The 19,757-nt window shown below is 39.8% G+C and overlaps 1 protein-coding gene across 1 annotated transcript in view; it reads right to left on the reverse strand.

Moving 5' to 3' along the window:
- Positions 1-19,757, reverse strand: part of Nuak (Nuak family kinase 1) — a 161,196-nt gene that overhangs the window by 98,721 nt on the left and 42,718 nt on the right. The window contains 3 exon segments of the mRNA XM_019045871.2: positions 1,078-1,295; positions 8,240-8,361; positions 12,108-12,238. Of these exon segments, the coding sequence (XP_018901416.2) occupies positions 1,078-1,295; positions 8,240-8,361; positions 12,108-12,238 (471 nt within the window).

Below are 19,757 nucleotides of genomic sequence, written 5' to 3' on the forward strand. Positions count from 1 at the left end.
TACTATATATATGTTTCAAAGTGGAAGCATCAATTTAGTAGTAGTTATGGTGTAGCATATTTACTGACTAACAATTTTCAAATTAAATCCATATTGAAATACGGTTGGACCATTTTTTTCTTCCGACCCACTGAACAATCAGGCATTTGTCAGGATCTGAGGATTTGCAAAAATCGTTTTGGCATCTGACCTATTATACAACTAACAGTTTGTTTATAAACTTTCCGCCCATGACCCATAGTGCGGCCCAGCCCCTCACATGCTACGTAACCCCCTTGGCGCTCAGAATTTGTGATCCTCAATGCGTAATTTTCGTCTGAGTAGATGCTTAAATTGAATTTCTTTCGCAGACAGTCCACAAAGCCGTTTCAGGACCGTTTGTATGTCCATAGTGGATTTCATTTTCATTGTGCAATGCAGGTACCGTTGTACTCGCGCCAATAGCTTTGGCAGTAGATCAAACCACTTGAATGAGCCTTGCACGCTGAATTATTTTTACATCTTTGTTTTGATTGTTTTGATGAATCACCCAATGAAGAACGTTTTGGTCTTCCGGCACAAGTTGCATTATCTTGTGTCAAAGCTTGAGACTTGGAGTTGTAGAGTTCCAATTTCATTGAATGAGAGATGCTATGGTGATGTTCCTGCAGCCAGTTTGGCCAGCGTTATTTCCGACTAAGTGTCAATGCCAGTAAGAAATGAGCGCTGGCAAAACCCACCTCAGGAATACAGATTACGGAACGAAAATCAGACAAAACACCTCAGCATCTAGACAAAACAGTGCAGGTGAAAAAAAACCATTAGCCTCTTCACGAGCCAGGAGATGAGACTGGTAAGTATTTGGAGAATCTTTGTACTTTCTTGGAAACCCTCTAGACCCCTGCATGGCAGTCAACATGTTGAGTTTTGGAAGTTTAGAGCTGAAAATTATGTCATACTTCTGAGATCCCCATTGCTTTAAATTTGTTTGATGCTGATACTTCACTTGGAAGCATAATAACAGAGAGCAAGCATGTTTCGTTTCTACTTGTTTCAGTAATTTTTTTAGAGGCATAAAACTAAGATGAATTAAAAGACCTGAATATCTCCGATGACAAGTTTTTCACTGCTAACGGATGGGACTAAGGACAAGAGAAGATCCAAACGCACTGGAGTTTGATTCGCAAGATCTTCAGCAATGTCTAAACATGATTCAGAGTAAGTTTGATCCACCCACCAATGAGAACATATTGATAATATATCAGCTCGATGGTCTGGATTTACATTCAACATACTCCTGATTAGCGGAGAGGCAGCTGAAACAGTAAAGTTAAAAAACAGTAAAAATTCATCATTAGTGTTCTGCTCATGTATCTTGTTGTTTCCTTTTTTCACTGTGCTTTGCAATATCATAACAGGTAGAGAGAAAATCCTAAAGCATTTTCATTATGATATTCTGTCTGACTCGGTGGTTTTCTATGTAAATTTTTGTACTAAAATAATTTTCCAACTTTTAATTTAGATTAACTGAATAATGACCTAAAAAGGAAGATACATTACGGTTGAATTCCATTAACAGCCAGGGACTAGTGCTATAGGACCCTAGACTCCTGTAGGAGCCAATGTAAAAATCTGTGAACAGTTACCGACTAGTGCTGCGATCTTGCGTAGGATCCTCGCAACTTACTGTTATGATCAGTTGTTGAAATTCACAAAAATCCGTAGGATTACGTGCATCTGCCAAAAATCTAATTTTGCACCCTTCAAGACTCGGGAGCGGGCCCTCACCTGTCGCAAGGGGTCGGAAAACGCCAAAAATATACTAATTTTTCAAGAATGCAGCCTCCTATGTGTTATATTTCAGCGGGCGATGGATGAGTCGAGGTTCGCGGGGAAGGATACTCTGAGTTTATAAGGATCCTATGCAAGAATGCGCTGCAGTCACCTGCTCACAACAGAACGGCGTCCTATAGAACTCGTCCCTGTTACCAAGGTCGATAGGTCAGACCGTTAGAAAGGTTGAGAGTGATGATCTCTGCAAATAGGGGGTGAGGGCTGTCCGCGTTGCCGACTGATTCCCCCGATTTGCTTGTCCCACTCTCCTGTTCATCCGATCCGAATACATTGGTCTTATGCAGAGCGGGAAGATCTGGGAGATTGGGGAGGAACTATGCTACGGGGCAGCGCTAACGCAAATCGGGGAAATGTTTTGAGTGAAATTGCAAATGGGGAATCCGTCGCTAGATCGAACAATTCCAAAAAACATCATACTAACGGACGGACCTAGGTCTGTCGACCTTGCCTGACACAGCGTACAATTGAATCAATTTATGCAAAGACGTTCTTAAGTTGGGATGTTTATTTTCAGAGGATAACTATTAGAAAGTGTATTAACTTCTAATTTCAGCATGAAAATATTCAAGGAATGAATTGTAATGGAGACAAATAACGGACACTTACACAAGGTGTGAACTCAAGCATAAAGATAAATTTTTTACGTCAAAATTTCAGGCAAAGCATGATTTGTGTAATGAAAAGTACAAAAAGTAACTCCTAACCTAGGTAATAACGTTTTCCGATGCACAAATTCAAACTTTCTGTTCAAAGAAACGCATTTAGGCTTGGCTGCTCGTCAGGCCACCCGACGTGCAGCTTGACGGGTCGCTGCGGGCTGCTCGATGAGCCCTCCACCGAAGCGCTCTTTATCATCATAGTAGAACACCTATACCAAAGGGCTCGTCAAGCTGCATGTCAGGCGGCTTGATGGGCAGCTCCGCAAGCCATATGAACGCGCCGTCAGAATTACTATAATCTACTTGAGATAAATCGCACACTGAACGTAGCAGCAACAGCCTCCGCAGCTAAACGTTGCAGCAACAGCCTCTGCAGTATGAAAAGTGACATAATTAGTCTCCGCGCTTCGGCTCAGTTATTGCGCATTACTTACAATTCAATCAATACACTTTAAGGAAGGCACACTGCTCGATTAAGAGGCCCGCCTGCCAACACCATGGTAGTATGCACGACGACTTTTGTAGATCCAGGTATTTCTTGCTAGCAGCTTCACTTATTTACTAGTAGTTCTGGACGCGCTTCGCGCCTCTGTTTCGGCTAGCCGAGGGGCTGCGCCCCCTGGACCCTCAGTCATTTGTTCAGGTAGTAGTTGGACATTTGATCATTATGATGTATATACAGGGTGTTTCAGACCACCCGTGCCAGGCCTTTTTCTCGGTTGTTTTAGGTTGTACGAAGTCAGGGACCGCGCGGTTAAATAGGGAATCGACCCCGAGAAATCCAAATTTCATGGTCTCAAAGCTCCTCTATCTCCCCTTGGGTGGTGAACGGGGGGCCCTACTTTAAAAATCGGGGCTCCTTTCCGAATCGCAAATTGATTGCATCCAAATTGAGGAGCAGAACACATTTACATCTTAAGTGACCCCCAAGAGTTCTAATTGACCCCCCTGAACGGCAGAAAGTAACCTCCTGAGGAGGGGGTCTTCGCTCCCTCCAAAAATTTCTCAAGATTCCTCTTTGGTCGCAAAATTGACGTCGATTCTCCAGAAAAAGACAGTTTCTTCCCAAAAGGACGGGTAGCGGAGCTTAGGGACCGTGAATTTTAGAGTCCTCGGGGTCGATTACCTGGAAAACCGTCTTTTTCTGGGGAATCGACGTCAATTTTGCGACCCAAGAGGAATCTTGAGAAATTTTTGGAGGGAGCGAAGACCCCCTCCTCAGGGGGTTACTTTCTGCCGTTCAGGGGGGTCAATTAGAACTCTTGGGGGTCACTTAAGATGTAAATGTGTTCTGCTCCTCAATTTGGATGCAATCAATTTGCGATTCGGAAAGGAGCCCCGATTTTTAAAATTGGGCCCCCCGTTCACCCCCCAAGGGGAGATAGAGGAGCTTTGAGACCATGAAATTTGGATTTCTCAGGGTAGATTACCTAGGAAACCATCTTTTTCTGGAGAATCTACGTCAATTTTGAGACCAAAGAGAAATTATGGAGGGGGGTACTGTCCCCCTCTTTAGGGGATCATTTTTGGGCCTTGGATGGGCCGATTATGGATTTTTACGGGTCAATCTACGTGAAATTTTTCGTGCTTTTCAATTCTGACGCGATTAATCCGCAATTCGGTCGGGAACCGTGACTTTTAGCATCGTGACCCCCAATTTACTCCCCAAGGGGATATGGGGTGGTTTCGGGACCACGAAATTCGGATTCTTTGGGGTGAATTCCCTAATTGACCCCGCGGTCCCCGACTTCGTACGACCTAAAACAACCGAGAAAAAGGCCTGGTACGGGTGGTCTGAAACACCCTGTACATTTTGGAGACTCTCAAGACAAAATTGATTTTGTCACAGAACCTTGTTGCCGTCATTTGCCGGCAGTGTGCCGTCATTTGCACATTAATAAATATATGAAGATGAAGCAATGATGGGGATTGATCATTTCTTCAAAAACACATTTGACTGGGATGTCAGTCCCATCGGGTGGAAGAAAGTGACAACCGTGGATCTCTCTCCGCAATTTGACTCGCTGAAGTAGCCAAGTTTCATCTTTACTTCCTAAAAAGAATGTTGGTGGCATAGGGATCTAAAAACTGCTCAACATGTAAAGTTCAAGTTCCGAATCGCTAGGAGCCCACTTGTGTTGTTTTCTTATAGTTTCATTGCATATGAGGACTTATATGTAACAACAGCGGTCGCTGACATCCGCCATTTTTAGGGCAAACGCTTTTTTCGAATTCTGGAACACTCAAGAATGCCTGTGCAAAGTTTCAGACTTCCAGGACAATTTTTCGGCGAGATATGAACTGAAAACCATGTTATTTTTAAAAACAGTGGATGTGAGAATCCACTGTTCTCCACCGCCGGCGCGGCAGGACATGGTAGAGATTCGACTCCACTTGCGATAACTGCCTACGCACCGGCCATGGGCTACAGCTGACACTCAAATTATACGTATCGGGATCGTCTTTTGAATTGTTGATTTTTTAACTGATTTTATAATTTTTTCCTTATTTTTGTTCTAGAAGTTACAAACGGTCTAGTTTTTTGTTCAATTGTATTAAATAACTTAGCATTGACTTAATTTCAGTTAATTTCAATCGTTTCAACAGCCTTAACCCTCTTGAAGACTTTGTTTCATGCATAAAAAACGTTTTCAGTAAAAACAGCAGTTGTCACATTTTTTTCAAATCGCTGTTACTCCTTCAATTTTTACTTACATAGATCGCAAAACGTGTATTTTTTACAGGAAGGGTTGCTCTTCATGAAAATCTTTATAAGAATCCTCTCGGTTCTATTATTATTAAAATGTATTATTTTAAAATAGCTTTCCATGGAATACATTTGCATGCTAGGAGCCATTTTTTTTAATGACATTTCCGGCTAAATCATGGGTTTTCCCAGGAAGGCATCCTCCAGTCCCTCTCAGACTCTACTGTTGCCGGAAAAGTTGCTTTTCCAGCACTTTTTTCAGTTCAAACCCATGTAAAATATTCACATTTATTGCACCATGTGGCAACCCTACCGGACGCGAATAAAAGGTGGAATGAAGTGGAATTCTTCGAAGTTTAAGTATATTGATGATTAATTTCTTTTTATACATTCAAACAATTTTCATTAATAAATTCGAAGGATGTGTTGCATTTAGGGCCTTTTTTGGCCCCAACCTCGGGTGGAAATTAAAATAGCTTATAATATAATGTCATGTATGCCCATATCAACTCTTTTATCACTTACCCTGTGAGAATATGTCTTCATGCAAAGTATTTTTCAAAGGTTTTTGACTGATCAACCTGTGCAGAGTGCTAAAGTTTTGCCATTTTCTAAAAACAGCTCTTCTTCATTTGTAAAACTGGTTGCTCAGGTGTGAGAACAAGCGACTACCATGAAATCCTTGAAGAATGTTGTAACGGATATACTAAAGAGTAACACACTGAAATATGAAAGTGGTAGTCCCTTGCCCTTACATTCTGAAGTGTATTTTTGTTACTTTACAATCATATAAAATACGAGGGGTATTCGTAAAGTAGGTTAATATTTGTCATATCTTCTACACTGATGATGATAATTTAAATCCGTGAAAAAGTTTGAGTTGTTATCCTTTCAGCTTTCTAAAAAGTTTCAGTTTTTTTAATTCAGTCCTCTGGATGCCGAATAACATCAGTTTTCCCACACCCGCCTCTCGCCACCGCGTGTTCAAAATTTACGCGCACTAGGGAGTTCGCAGGACAGTAGCGTGCGGCTTCATCCTGCAAATTGTCAAAAAGCAATATTTTGTTTAAAATTGATCAGTTTCATGTGTGAGAAGACCTTACCTTACTTTTACTTTACTAATCCCCATATTGTTGAACACATTTTTCATACCGTAACACCAGCGTTATTCCATCCGCGCTAAACTGTCGATCCTGTTTTTGCAACCACTTTTGTACAGCTTCTTTAACCTCATCGTCGTATTTTTCCACCAAAACCCTTCTTCAGTTCAATAATAAGGGGTAAACCACTTGGGGCGAGATCTGAAGAATAAGGGGGATGGGGAAAAGGTCCAATTTAACGGAGGTCAACAACTGGTTGGTCATATGAGCTGTATGAGGCCTAGTGTTGTCATGAAACAGCAACACTTGACGAGACAAAAGGCTAGGGCGTTTTCTTTTGATTGCGAATTTAAGTCTTTTCACGACATCACATTATTTGTCAGCATCAACAGTTGTGGCTCTTTCTAAGAAATCAATGAGCAACACTCTTTGGGCATCCCAAAAGACAACTGCAAACTCCCCAGCGCATGTATATTTTGGATACGCAGTGGCAGGAAACAGGTGTGGGAAAATTGATGTTACTCGACACCCAGAAGACAAAATTTAAAAAACTGAAAATTTTTAAAAAGCTGAAAGTATGAAAATTCAAACGCTTTTTGCAGATTTAAATTATCTTTATTAGTTTAGAAGATATGACAAATAATAACTTACCTTAAGAATTCCCCTCGTATATAAAACTTAACTCCAGTTTTGTCTTTGTGTATTCGATATCAGATACATTTTAAAATAATATTGCATATAACCACAGACATCATCAATATACTTAAACTTCGAAGAATTCCACTTCATTCCACCTTTTATTCGCGTCCGGTAGGGTTGCCACATGGTGCAAATGTAAATGGCACCAAGAGCAAAGTAAGAGAGGTTATGTTATCATACCACGCGGATCTATTAGAAATTAAGGATATTCTGATAATAAAATGAAATTATGCATTTAAAGAGACGTCACAAGAATTACACTGAATAAGTGTGCCACTCGATTTTCCAACCGACAAACATGCTTCTAGCAAGTAATAATACATGAATCCAATTATACTGAGCTACGCCTTGTTTGTTAAGATTCACTGTACAGATGTAAACCAAAAAAGCAGGATAAATGGTACCTACTGGACACAACGGAGGCGAGAAGCAGAGCGTCACCAGAATTACGTGAAACATGGTTACACGTCCTCCAACTCACCTAGCAAGAGTCTACTTAAAGGCATGCACTAATGATCGTCATTTTATCAAAATTGAGGATATAACAAAGTTAAAATATTGTCTCCGAAGAGTCTCATGTGATGGTGAATGCATTTTGTCCAATTGGCAAGTTAGAAAAGAACCCCGGTTCTACGGTTACATTATTAACTTTTACCATAAAAAAAATTAGCCTGAAACCAGCTAAGAGTAGGGTTGCCAGAAAATTTAGAAAATATAATTCCCTGACATTTCTCTGATTTCACTGACACATTTGAGTAAAATTCACTGAAAATTGAGGATGTGCCATGTGACCAAAACGACAAAATTTGAAATAGCTTCCAGGCAATATTTGTTGTTCTAGACGTCAAATCCATTCTAGAAAGCGAATAAAGGTAAATTAACAATTTTTCCCTGACACTTTTGAGGTTTTTCCTGACATTTCCAGGTTTTCCCTGACTTTTAAAAATTCCCTAACATTTCCCGTTTTCCCGGTATTCCCTGACTATGGCAATCCTACAAGAGTCTGACGAATTGTTCCCAGCTTCCTGCCGTCGCATAGAGAGAGGAAACAAAAAGCAAGTTGCTGAAAAACAAATATTGACAAAATGACACAAGATTACACAGATTCTCCCATAAAATAAAATCGGCCCATAAACTAATTATGAGGAATACACCAAGATTTTGCTATCAAATTATAAATCCAATTTTAGGATGTTAATAAACATGCACACCTTAACAGTTAATTTGTTGAGGGAACTTACGTGATGGGTTTTTTGGCTCAAAATAATCTCCTTGGGAAATCTGTCTAACGAGCCTTTTAAAATTAGAACCGTCAAATGGCATAGCTTTGTAGACTAAAATGTACAACAAAACACCCAGTGACCTACGGAACAAAAGAAGATCAAGAATCAGGACAAAATCGAGGGAAAAGGTTTGAAAATTAATCCGAAGATATTTTTCAAGAGACCAGGAGTGATTAGAGGCCGTTCATAAATGAAACTTTCCTAAAATGATGATCTGAACACCAAGACAAGAAAAAGCAAACCTTACTAGACAGAATGAACGCCAGGATTCTCTAATGCTTAGAAATATAGTGATGAAAATAGAAAATCAAACCAAAAGTGTACCTAAGGATTTCAAACCCCTGTTACTCAAATTAAAAAGAGACAAACTTAAAAAAGGGTTCACTTGACTTTTTTCCACTGAAAACGTGAGGAAGCTTGCCTTCTGCTTCTCAAATTTGGCCTTCATCTTAGACTTGGAGCACTCCCTTTGACCAGGGGGGCTTTTACGATTTCATATACGAAATTTACGACCAAATTGACAAAGGGATTGATACGCCTCACTTGCCTTATCACATAAAACTTTAAAAAATGCACCCACATGCTTTTCGAATTTGTCGAAATTGCCATCTTTAATTAGAGGCACCCCCTTTGACTGGGGGGCTAAGGAGCTTTTTTAGCTTCGTATATCAACTCTACGACCAAAATTACATAGGAAATGGTTCCTCACAAGACACTATTTGAACATTTTAAGATACCGAAATCCCAGACGCTTCTATTATGACCTCCATTTTTAATTTTAGGCATTAAGAGGGGTGATCTGGAGCCAGACGGAGGTACACTTTTGGTGTGTTTTTCAGGAGTACCTACGGATGACGTTTTATACAGGAAAAGTCAGTTACGCAATTGGTTCCAAGTCTAACCATATTTTTCCCTATCCATTTCAATATCCTGCTTTTGGAGGTGTATACTTTCTTTAAGAATGTGCAAAAAATTGGGACCTTTTTTAAGACTAGGGAGGTTCTGATGGCTTTTGCATCCTTAGCACTTGTCCATAGTTCATATATACCCTTTTCTGACTCTTTTTGGTAAGAAATGAACTTTGTATAGCAAAACTTTGTAAGGCCTCAGAAATCCTGAGGACCAAAACAAAAATACTAACGATAAAGTTAAAGATAGATAAAGATAAAGACCTACGATAAGTTTTTACAGTTTAATCGGATTTTTATTGTTTTCAATGATATTTTTCTACAGCGAAATTTTACCCTCTACAACTGCGGTTATTGGGTATTTTCCACATGAACGCAAGATTTCAGCGAAAATTAGACATTTCGTACGAAATCTAGATCTAGACCAAAAGAAAGAATCAAAATATGATAAAAAAAATGGCACTATTTAAAATGGATTAAAGGGGTGTACGCAAAATCGGCAAAATTTCTCCCCTCATGGCTTTTGACAAATTTTCAATACGTCATTCCTCATTGTAGGATACGACTTTTCCCAAAATTTCAAGGCCTGAAATGAATTTCTTTCCGCAAAGCAGCGTTGCCAAGTTGAAAACCGTTGAGTTCCATATCTGTTGAACAAAAAAAGATATTGAGGAGCAATTTGAGCTAAAATTCTACAAAAATTGCGTTCTTTTGAAATATGAATGCAGTCAATTTGATTGTTTCGGTAATTTAAGATTGCAATGGTGCCATTTTTCACACTTTCTTAGGGGCCCATATTTTTTCAACCCTATTGCATCGTCAAAAGTTGGATTCTCGATTCAAACTAAAAGCTATTACTTCTATTTGTCGTACTTTTCCGTGCATTTTGATATATTTTACCTCCCAGGGAAACGATTAGTACGCGAGATATGAGCTATCAAAGTTTACGTTTTACGAGCGCCGTCTGGAATCTGGGCGCTCAGAGTCGTTTAAACACCGACCCTTCCTTGTCACCGACAAGCGTTAAAAGGACATTCTCATGTACTTTATTGCGTAATTTTCATTTCTGGCCTTTAAAAAGGCCTCTGATGAATTTCTAGGGGCTTTGCGGTCCATTGTTGCCATTATTCACCCATATTTACAGTTTTTTCAATTTTACTCACTAAAAACTTAATTTAAACTGAAAACTGTATACGATTTGGGAGAAGATGTAAAAAAATTAATAATAGTACAAGTGTGAATTTTTCCTATGTTGCCAAGTTTTTGAGATAATCGTTCCAAAGAGCCAAAAATAGGATTAATTACTACGTCGAAGGTTTTAGGAAGTGAATGATTACTCTCATGTGGAAAATGGGAATTTTAAGTTTTGTTTAACGACAAATAACATATGTACCATGCAAAATTACGATAGGCCTCACTTTCGTGATAATTAATCCAATTTTTCACACTTTAGGAAGATTTTTCTCGAAAATTTGGCAACATAAGAAAAAATACAAAGAACATTATCAATGTAATTTTTTACATTATTCCCAAAAATGTACCCAGCTTTTAGGTTAAATTGAGTTTGACACAAGTAAAATTGAAAAACCTCGTAAAAACTAGCCAAAAATGGTGACAATGGTCCCTAAGGCCCCTCATAATTAATCGGAAGGCATTTATATGCCCAAAAATGAAACGTACAGAAAAAAATACAAATGGTGCACACGAAAGGAGTTTCACTAAAGGTTGAATGACATCCAAAAGGGCTACTTTAAATATAAAAAGGCTGCAAAATGTGACACCTCGGTCAGTTTTCACATAGTGGGAGTCCAGGTACAACTAAACTTTTTTTATCTGTTGCATGTATGGGTAAGAGCTGTTACAAGCGTCAATATGAAAGTTGTGCCCCATTTTCTTGAACCTTTTAAGCATGGCGATATATAAAATTGTTGCCATTTTTGGCTCTTTGGAATGATTTTCTCAAAAACTTGGCAACGTAGGAAAAATTTACACTTGTACTTTTATTCATTTTTTTACATCCCCTCCAAAATAGTGCACAGTTTTTAGTTTAAATTAAGTTTTAAGTGAGTAAAATTGAAAAAACCGTAAAAATGGGTGAATAATGGCAACAATGGACCGCAGAGCCCCTAGAAATTCATCGGAGGCCTTTGTAAAGGCCAGAAATGAAAATTACACAAAAAAATACATGAGAATGTCCTTTTAACGCTTGTTGGTGACAAGGGAGGGTGTGTGTAGACGACTCTGAGCGCCCAGATTCCAGTCAGCACGCGTGTAATGTAAACTTTGATGGCTCATATCTTTTCTGTCTATCTTTGATATCTGACCAATCGTTTCCCTGGGAGGTATAATATATCAAAATTTACGACAAATAGGAGGAACAGCTTTTAGTTTGAATCGAGAATCTAACATTTGCCGATGTAATAGGGTTGAAAAAATATGGGCCCCTAGGAAAGTGTGAAAAAAGGCACCATTGCAATCTTAAATTACCGAAACAATCAAATTAACTGCATACACATTTCAAAAGAACGCAATTTTTGTAGAATTTTAACGCAAACCGCATCTTAATATCTTTTTTTGTTCGAAAGATATGGAACTCAATGGTTTTTGACCCGGCAATGCTGCTCCGCAGAAAGAAATTCATTTCAGGCCTTGAAATTTTGGGAAAAGGCGTATCCTATAATGAGGAATGAGATATTAAAAATTTTTCAAAATCCATGAGGGGGGAAATTTTGCCGATTTTGCATACACCCCTTTACCAAAGTTTTGAAAAAAATGTTTTTTCGCTGAGTGACATCAATTGCTGCCTGGGAGCCCTAACATTTCAATCTTCCATTTCGTTTTGACACACCCTGAGGCCCCCTTCACCCCTTTTACTGCATCTTAGCCTCCAGAAAAATTAAAAAAAGCCGTTCACTTACCAACAATCTACCTTGGGCCCATGATATGGGATGCCTTTGACAATTTCAGGCGAAGCGTACAGAGGGCTACCACAGAATGTTGTTAACAGACGAGATTCGGAAAATACATTTGAGAGCCCAAAATCAGCAATCTAGAGGCAGTAAGACAAAAAAAAGTGCTTTTCATCTATGATAGTATTCCACACAAAAAAATCCACATAAAAATTAAATTAAGAGTCTCAATCTTTTAAAACAGGTAAAGGGCCATATTAGTGAACAGATTTCCGCCAAGATTTTTAAGGCTGGCCCGAAACCTTTGATTGTCCAGTGTCCAGGTGACGTCCGTTGCCTCTTTCCCAGGTTGCATGATTTCTGTTACCAGTGCAGTGAGCAGCTAGAGGAGCTGCAAGTAAATTCAAAGAGATAGTTTCTGCTTTATTACTGTAGCTCTTTTAATTCTTTTAATCTTCTCTCTTCTTCCTCAAAAAAAAAAAAAAAAAAAAAAAGAAAAAAAAAAGAAAAATCCAACATGAATATGTTGGAAAAGCGTTAGTCCAGGCATATTAGATCAAAAATCGGCGATTAGAAAAAAAAATTTATATATAAGGTTTTATGTGCCCAAGTTGTTCATTGGGGTGTCAGGGACTCCCAGCAAAAAGTCCCAAGGAATCCCCTGTACGCTCGACCCCCCGCCCCCCCAAAACCCCCAAAAAATCGACCTTTCCTCGGTTTTTCGTAAATATCTCCATAAGAATTGGTTTTAGCGAAAAATGAGTTATTTAGTGAATAAAAGTTCATAAAATTTCCAATAAAAATGACTTCTATGAATTTTTTTGTAAAACGACTTTGAACCCCTCAAAATGGCCGCCGAAAAAACGGGCATTTACGGAAACTTCAGTTTTTTCCCGAAAATGCCCATTTTTCTTTGAAACGGCTGCTCTTACATAAAAGTTAATGGCGGATTCTGAAAGAGCGTTGAATTTCACATCAGAAATGATTAACATCGATCATTTTAGACTCACGGTCGATCAACGGAAATATGATATATCGAAGCTCTTCCGCCCAGGCGTAACAAATCAAGTGCTGGGTAGTTAAACATTTGCGGCCGGGGTTCTAATGACACTAAAATCATACTTTTTTCACTCGGGGGTCATTTGTATTAGCCTTTTACTCCCTCTTAAGGCCATCATCGGAGGGAAGGGAGTAGTGATTGTAGGGGGGGGGGGGGGGGGGGGCTGGGGGCACCCATTACCCTTCCTCCGCTTAGCCGCGCAACGGTTTAACATACAGGAACGATAAGCATGGTCCCAGCCCGCGAAGAAGTCGATGTGAAAAGATGAGGCCACGTTTTTTGTTTTGTCTACGCATTTTCGCATTTCGAAGGAATCGTAGCTGCCAAATGACAGAAAAATGATGAATGCTGAAATACATGGCCCAAGGAGTGGAGGGGCATTATACCTAGCAACGCTGGACGAGCCCTTCTTATCTAGAACTCGGAGGGCTTATGTAGCTCGTTTAGGGGCTTCGGTTTCATAAAAATTCCCCTCTCGCCTCTCGTTGCCCCCCCCCATCGAATTTATCCAGTGGGGCTCCTTCATATGTTTTGCGATTTGCGATTAGTTCGAGAACTGATCTCAAGCAGTTGCACGGACTTCCACCCTCGATCCGCGTTGTGGCTGTGTCATTCTTATTCCAAGCATATTATATATCTGCATATTTATTATCATATTATTAATATGCAGCGTCCGATTAATATATATCGGACTTTATCATGCAAATAAAAATATCGAAAGTTTGAACGAACATCGTTTCATCGGGTTTAAAAAAGGTGCAGTCACGGCTAAAAAAAGTAGTCTCGAAATTCTACCGCTGACAGAAGAGGCCGCCAAATTGCACTGTTTTAGAGCATTCCTTCAAATTCAAACGTTGCTCGGTAATGCACTCTCGCCTTTAAATTGGGGGTGGAAATTGGATCCACAACTTACCCCTGTACGAACCACTTTAGGGCCTGCACCTAAACAAGTTTTGGACGCAATTTTCTGTGGCTTTGTTAAGGGTTGCAGAAAATCGTGCGGTTGTAGATAAACAGGCCTGAAATGTTCAAACGTTTGCTTGCATTGCAACGGCATCTCGTGTGATAACTCGCTTGTGCTTAATACAGACGAGTGGGAAGAAGAAGAAGCCAACATGGATGACGCGAGGGCAACACCAATATTAACGGCAATGAGGCGGGAGAAGAAGGAGAAGAAGATAAACAAGAAGAAGAGATGGACGAGAAGAGAGAAAAAGTTGTAAGCAATTACGCACTTAACCCAAAAAGACGACGATTATTCTAAGACTTTTCTCTAAGTTTTACAGCTGGACATTGACATTCCTTCATAAAAGTTATTGGGCAGAGAATGTAAAAACTTTACAACACTGTATAGTTTTTAGTTGCCCAGTGATTTCTCCCTGCTGTTCTGTGTATGCTGTTAAATATATAAAAAGTTATTGCGATCCAGTTTGGTTTCCTCCGGTATTTGAGATTGTTTATTTACTGATTAGTTCAGCTATTGAAAAAAGCTCCATTTCCACTTCCTCTCGAATGAGTAATTGTAATTAATTAGAATTTACTGCTTTACAATGATTATTAAGTGAAACATCTCGAAAATATTATTTGTGATTAATATACTGATCATTTGTTCTTTAGCACGGTTTTATAATTGACTCTATTCAAGCTCAAAGTAGTACCTGAACACCTTACACTTATAAAGATAATCACTCAAAAAATCTGAGCCCCCCCCCCCCCCCCCCCGCTTACAACCACCTGTACTGGAGCTGTAGGTATCGAAGTGAAAAAGTGAACATTTAAAAATGTGTTTTTTGCTTTACTAGAGACAAATCGAAGTGAAAAATAGGGATCATTCAATTAAAAAGCAATGCTCTATTTCTACTTTTCAGACCCCCTCGCCCCCCCCCCCCCAACTCTCAAATGAACAATTTCTGTTTTCTGGATGGAAGAATCCCGACTCCCCTCCCTTTTCAGATGCATTACGTGATAATTGAACGCTTCTTTGCTCCAGCAGAACCGTAAACTTAAATGAGTAACTACCCAGCACTTGATATGTTACGCCCGGGCGGAAGAGCATCGATATATCGTATTTCCGTTGATCGACCATGAGTCTAAAATGATCGATGTTAATCATTTCTGATGTGAAATTCAACGCTCTTTCAGAATCCGCCGTTAACTTTTACGTAAGAGCAGCCGTTTCAAAGAAAAATGGGCATTTTCGGGAAAAAACTGAAGTTTCCGTAAATGCCCGTTTTTTCGGCGGCCATTTTGAGGGGTTCCAAGTCGTTTTACAAAAAAATTCATAGAAATCATTTTTATTGAAAATTTTATGAACTTTCATTCACTAAATAAATCATTTTTCGCTAAAACCAATTCTTATAGAGATATTTACGAAAAACCGAGGAAAGGTCGATTTTTTGGGGGTTTTGGGGGGGGGGGGGTCGAGCGTACAGGGGATTCTTGGGGACTTTTTGCTGGGAGTCCCTGACACCCCAATGAACAACTTGGGCACATAAAACCTTATACATAAATTTTTTTTTCTATTTTTCCTATAATGCCTGGACTAAGTGTTTTCTTTACTCTCCGTCAAAATAAAAATAAAAGGAGACCTCATTTGTAAAAACCGGGCGAACAGGAGAGAAGTTACAGTTCAAAATCCAAAGATATTAACTTAATGTGATTTCGATGCTCGGTAGTTCGCCCAAATCGCGGTCGTGCGTAAATGCCACATATCAGCTTAAAATCAAGATAATTGGACCGAATCTTTAAAATTAATTTACATTCAACGTTCATGAATCAATATTTTCTCTCAAATGTAGCAAAAAGTACCAATTGATACAAATAGCGAAGACGTGAAAATAGTAGGTATTTGTCCAACATTTCAGTTATTTGGCACGTAGTCCAGGCATTATAGGAAAAATAGAAAAAAAAATTTATATATAAGGTTTTATGTGCCCAAGTTGTTCATTGGGGTGTCAGGGACTCCCAGCAAAAAGTCCCAAGGAATCCCCTGTACGCTCGACCCCCCGCCCCCCCAAAACCCCCAAAAAATCGACCTTTCCTCGGTTTTTCGTAAATATCTCTATAAGAATTGGTTTTAGCGAAAAATGAGTTATTTAGTGAATGAAAGTTCATAAAATTTCCAATAAAAATGACTTCTATGAATTTTTTTGTAAAACGACTTTGAACCCCTCAAAATGGCCGCCGAAAAAACGGGCATTTACGGAAATTTCAGTTTTCTCCCGAAAATGCCCATTTTTCTTTGAAACGGCTACTCTTACGTAAAAGTTAATGGCGGATTCTAAAAGAGCGTTGAATTTCACATCAGAAATGATTAACATCGATCATTTCAGACTCACGGTCGATCAACGGAAATATGATATATCGAAACTCTTCCACCCGGGCCTAACAAATCATGTGCTGGTTAGTTACTCATTTAAGTTTACGGTTCTGCTGGAGCAAGGAAGCGTTCAATTATCACGTAATGCATCTGAAGAGGGAGGAGAGTCGGGATTCTTCCATCCAGAAAACACAAAGTGTGCATTGAGAGTTGGGGGGGGGGGGGGGGGCTGAAAAGTAAAAATAGAGCATTACCTACTTTATAATTGAATGATCCCTATTTTTCACTTCGATTTGTCTCTAGTAACGCAATAAAACACATTTTTAAATGTTCACTTTTTCACTTCGATACCTCCAGCTTCCACGGTCGATCAACGGAAATATGATATATCGAAGCTCTTCCGCCCGGGCGTAACAAATCAAATGCTGGGTAGTTAAACGTTTGCGGCCGGGGTTCTAATGACACTAAAATCATACTTTTTTCACTCGGGGGTCATTTGTATTAGCCTTTTACTCCCTCTTAAGGCCATCATCAGAGGGAAGGGAGTAGTTTTTTTTTGGGGGGGGAGGCTGGGGGCACCCATTACCCTTCCTCCGCTTAGCCGCGCAACGGTTTAGCATACAGGAACGATAAGCATGGCCCCAGCCCGCGAAGAAGTCGATGTGAAAAGATGAGGCCACGTTTTTTGTTTTGTCTACGCATTTTCGCATTTTGGAGGAATCGTAGCTGCCAAATGACAGAAAAATGATGAATGCTGAAATATATGGCCCATGGAGTGGAGGGGCATTAAACCTAGCAACGCTGGACGAGCCCTTCTTATCTAGAACTTGGGGGGCTTATGTAGCTCGTTTAGGGGCTTCGGTTTCATAAAAATTCCCCTCTTGCCTCTCGTTGCCCCCCCCCCCCATCGAATTTATCCAGTGGGGCTCCTTCATATGTTTTGCGATTTGTGATTAGTTCGAGAACTGATCTCAAGCAGTTGCACGGACTTCCACCCTCGATCCGCGTTGTGGCTGTGTCATTCTTATTCCAAGCGTATTATATATCTGCATATTTATTATCATATTATTAATATGCAGCGTCCGATTAATATATATCGGACTTTATCATGCCAATAAAAATATCGAAAGTTTGAACGAACATCGTTTCATCAGGTTTAAAAAAGGTGTAGTCACGGCTAAAAAAAGTAGTCTCGAAATTCTACCGCTGACAGAAGATGCCGCCAAATTGCACTGTTTTAGAGCATTCCTTCAAATTCAAACGTTGCTCGGTAATGCACTCTCGCCTTTAAATTGGGGGTGGAAATTGGATCCGCAGCTTACTCCTGTACGAGCCACTATAGGGCCTGCACCTAAACAAGTTTTGGACGCTATTTTCTGTGGCTGTGTTAAGGTGAATCCAGGCTTCGATTAGGGATAATTCAAGATTAGAGATAGCGCTACCAGTCACCACTGAGAATTTCACTTTCCTTCTACGATTACTGAAATAATATTCCTCAAATTACAAAAAGCAGATCCACAAGATATAGATTATTTTTTGCTCGATTTTTTGAGCCAAAAATATTGGCAATTAGAATTACAAGCGCAGAGAAAGTACGGCTGAAACTTTCAGCTCAGAGGCGGCGGCCGAGCGCACAACCGACTCCCTCATGTTCTGTCTCTCTCTCTCCCATTGCCGCAATGGGCATTACTTTCCGCCGTAGTTACGACTTTATTTTTAGGAATTTTGAGAAGATTTTTTTACTGAATGTTCCTCTGCTACTGAATTCTTCTCTGTACTCTGCTTCTCTTCTACTGAATGTTGCTATATCCCCTGGATCCCCAATCTTGAATAAGTATTACGGTTTTTATTATTTTGGCAAATATATACGGCTATTCTGAGCAGCGCGACGTGGTGGCCAAATCGCAAAGTTCTGAGCCTGGATTCACCTTAAGGGTTGCAGAAAATCGTGCGGTTGTAGATAAAGAGGCCTGAAATGTTCAAACGTTTGCTTGCATTGCAACGGCATCTCGTGTGATAACTCGCTTGTGCTTAATACAGACGAGTGGGAAGAAGAAGAAGCCAATATGGATGACGCGAGGGCAACACCAGAATTGATCGGCAATGAGGCGGAAGGGGAAGGAGAAGAAGATAAACAAGAAGAAAAGATGGAAAAGAAGAGAGAAAAATTTGTAAGCAATTACGCACTTAAGCCACAAAGACGACTCCCTTCCCTCTGATGATGGCCTTAAGAGGGAGTAAAAGGCTAATACAAATGACCCCCGAGTGAAAAAAGTATGATTTTAGTGTCATTAGAACCCCGGCCGCAAACGTTTAACTACCCAGCATTTGATTTGTTACGCCCGGGCGGAAGAGCTTCGATATATCATATTTCCGTTGATCGACCGTGGAAGCTGGAGGTATCGAAGTGAAAAAGTGAACATTTAAAAATGTGTTTTATTGCGTTACTAGAGACAAATCGAAGTGAAAAATAGGGATCATTCAATTATAAAGTAGGTAATGCTCTATTTCTACTTTTCAGCCCCCCCCCCAACTCTCAATGCACACTTTGTGTTTTCTGGATGGAAGAATCCCGACTCTCCTCCCTCTTCAGATGCATTACGTGATAATTGAACACTTCCTTGCTCCAGCAGAACCGTAAACTTAAATGAGTAACTAGCCAGCACATGATTTGTTAGGCCCGGGTGGAAGAGTTTCGATATATCATATTTCCGTTGATCGACCGTGAGTCTGAAATGATCGATGTTAATCATTTCTGATGTGAAATTCAACGCTCTTTTAGAATCCGCCATTAACTTTTACGTAAGAGTAGCCGTTTCAAAGAAAAATGGGCATTTTCGGGAGAAAACTGAAATTTCCGTAAATGCCCGTTTTTTCGGCGGCCATTTTGAGGGGTTCAAAGTCGTTTTACAAAAAAATTCATAGAAGTCATTTTTATTGGAAATTTTATGAACTTTCATTCACTAAATAACTCATTTTTCGCTAAAACCAATTCTTATAGAGATATTTACGAAAAACCGAGGAAAGGTCGATTTTTTGGGGGTTTTGGGGGGGCGGGGGGTCGAGCGTACAGGGGATTCTTGGGGACTTTTTGCTGGGAGTCCCTGACACCCCAATGAACAACTTGGGCACATAAAACCTCATATATAAATTTTTTTTTCTAATCGCCGATTTTTGATCTAATATGCCTGGACTAACTCGCTGAATAGACAGAAAACAATTTTTGGGAAAATTTGGTGGATCCTGGCGACACGGTGAATGTTTAATCAGGCGTGAAAGA

Source organism: Bemisia tabaci, chromosome 1, assembly GCF_918797505.1.
Source record: "Bemisia tabaci chromosome 1, PGI_BMITA_v3".
Taxonomy (NCBI): domain Eukaryota; kingdom Metazoa; phylum Arthropoda; class Insecta; order Hemiptera; family Aleyrodidae; genus Bemisia; species Bemisia tabaci.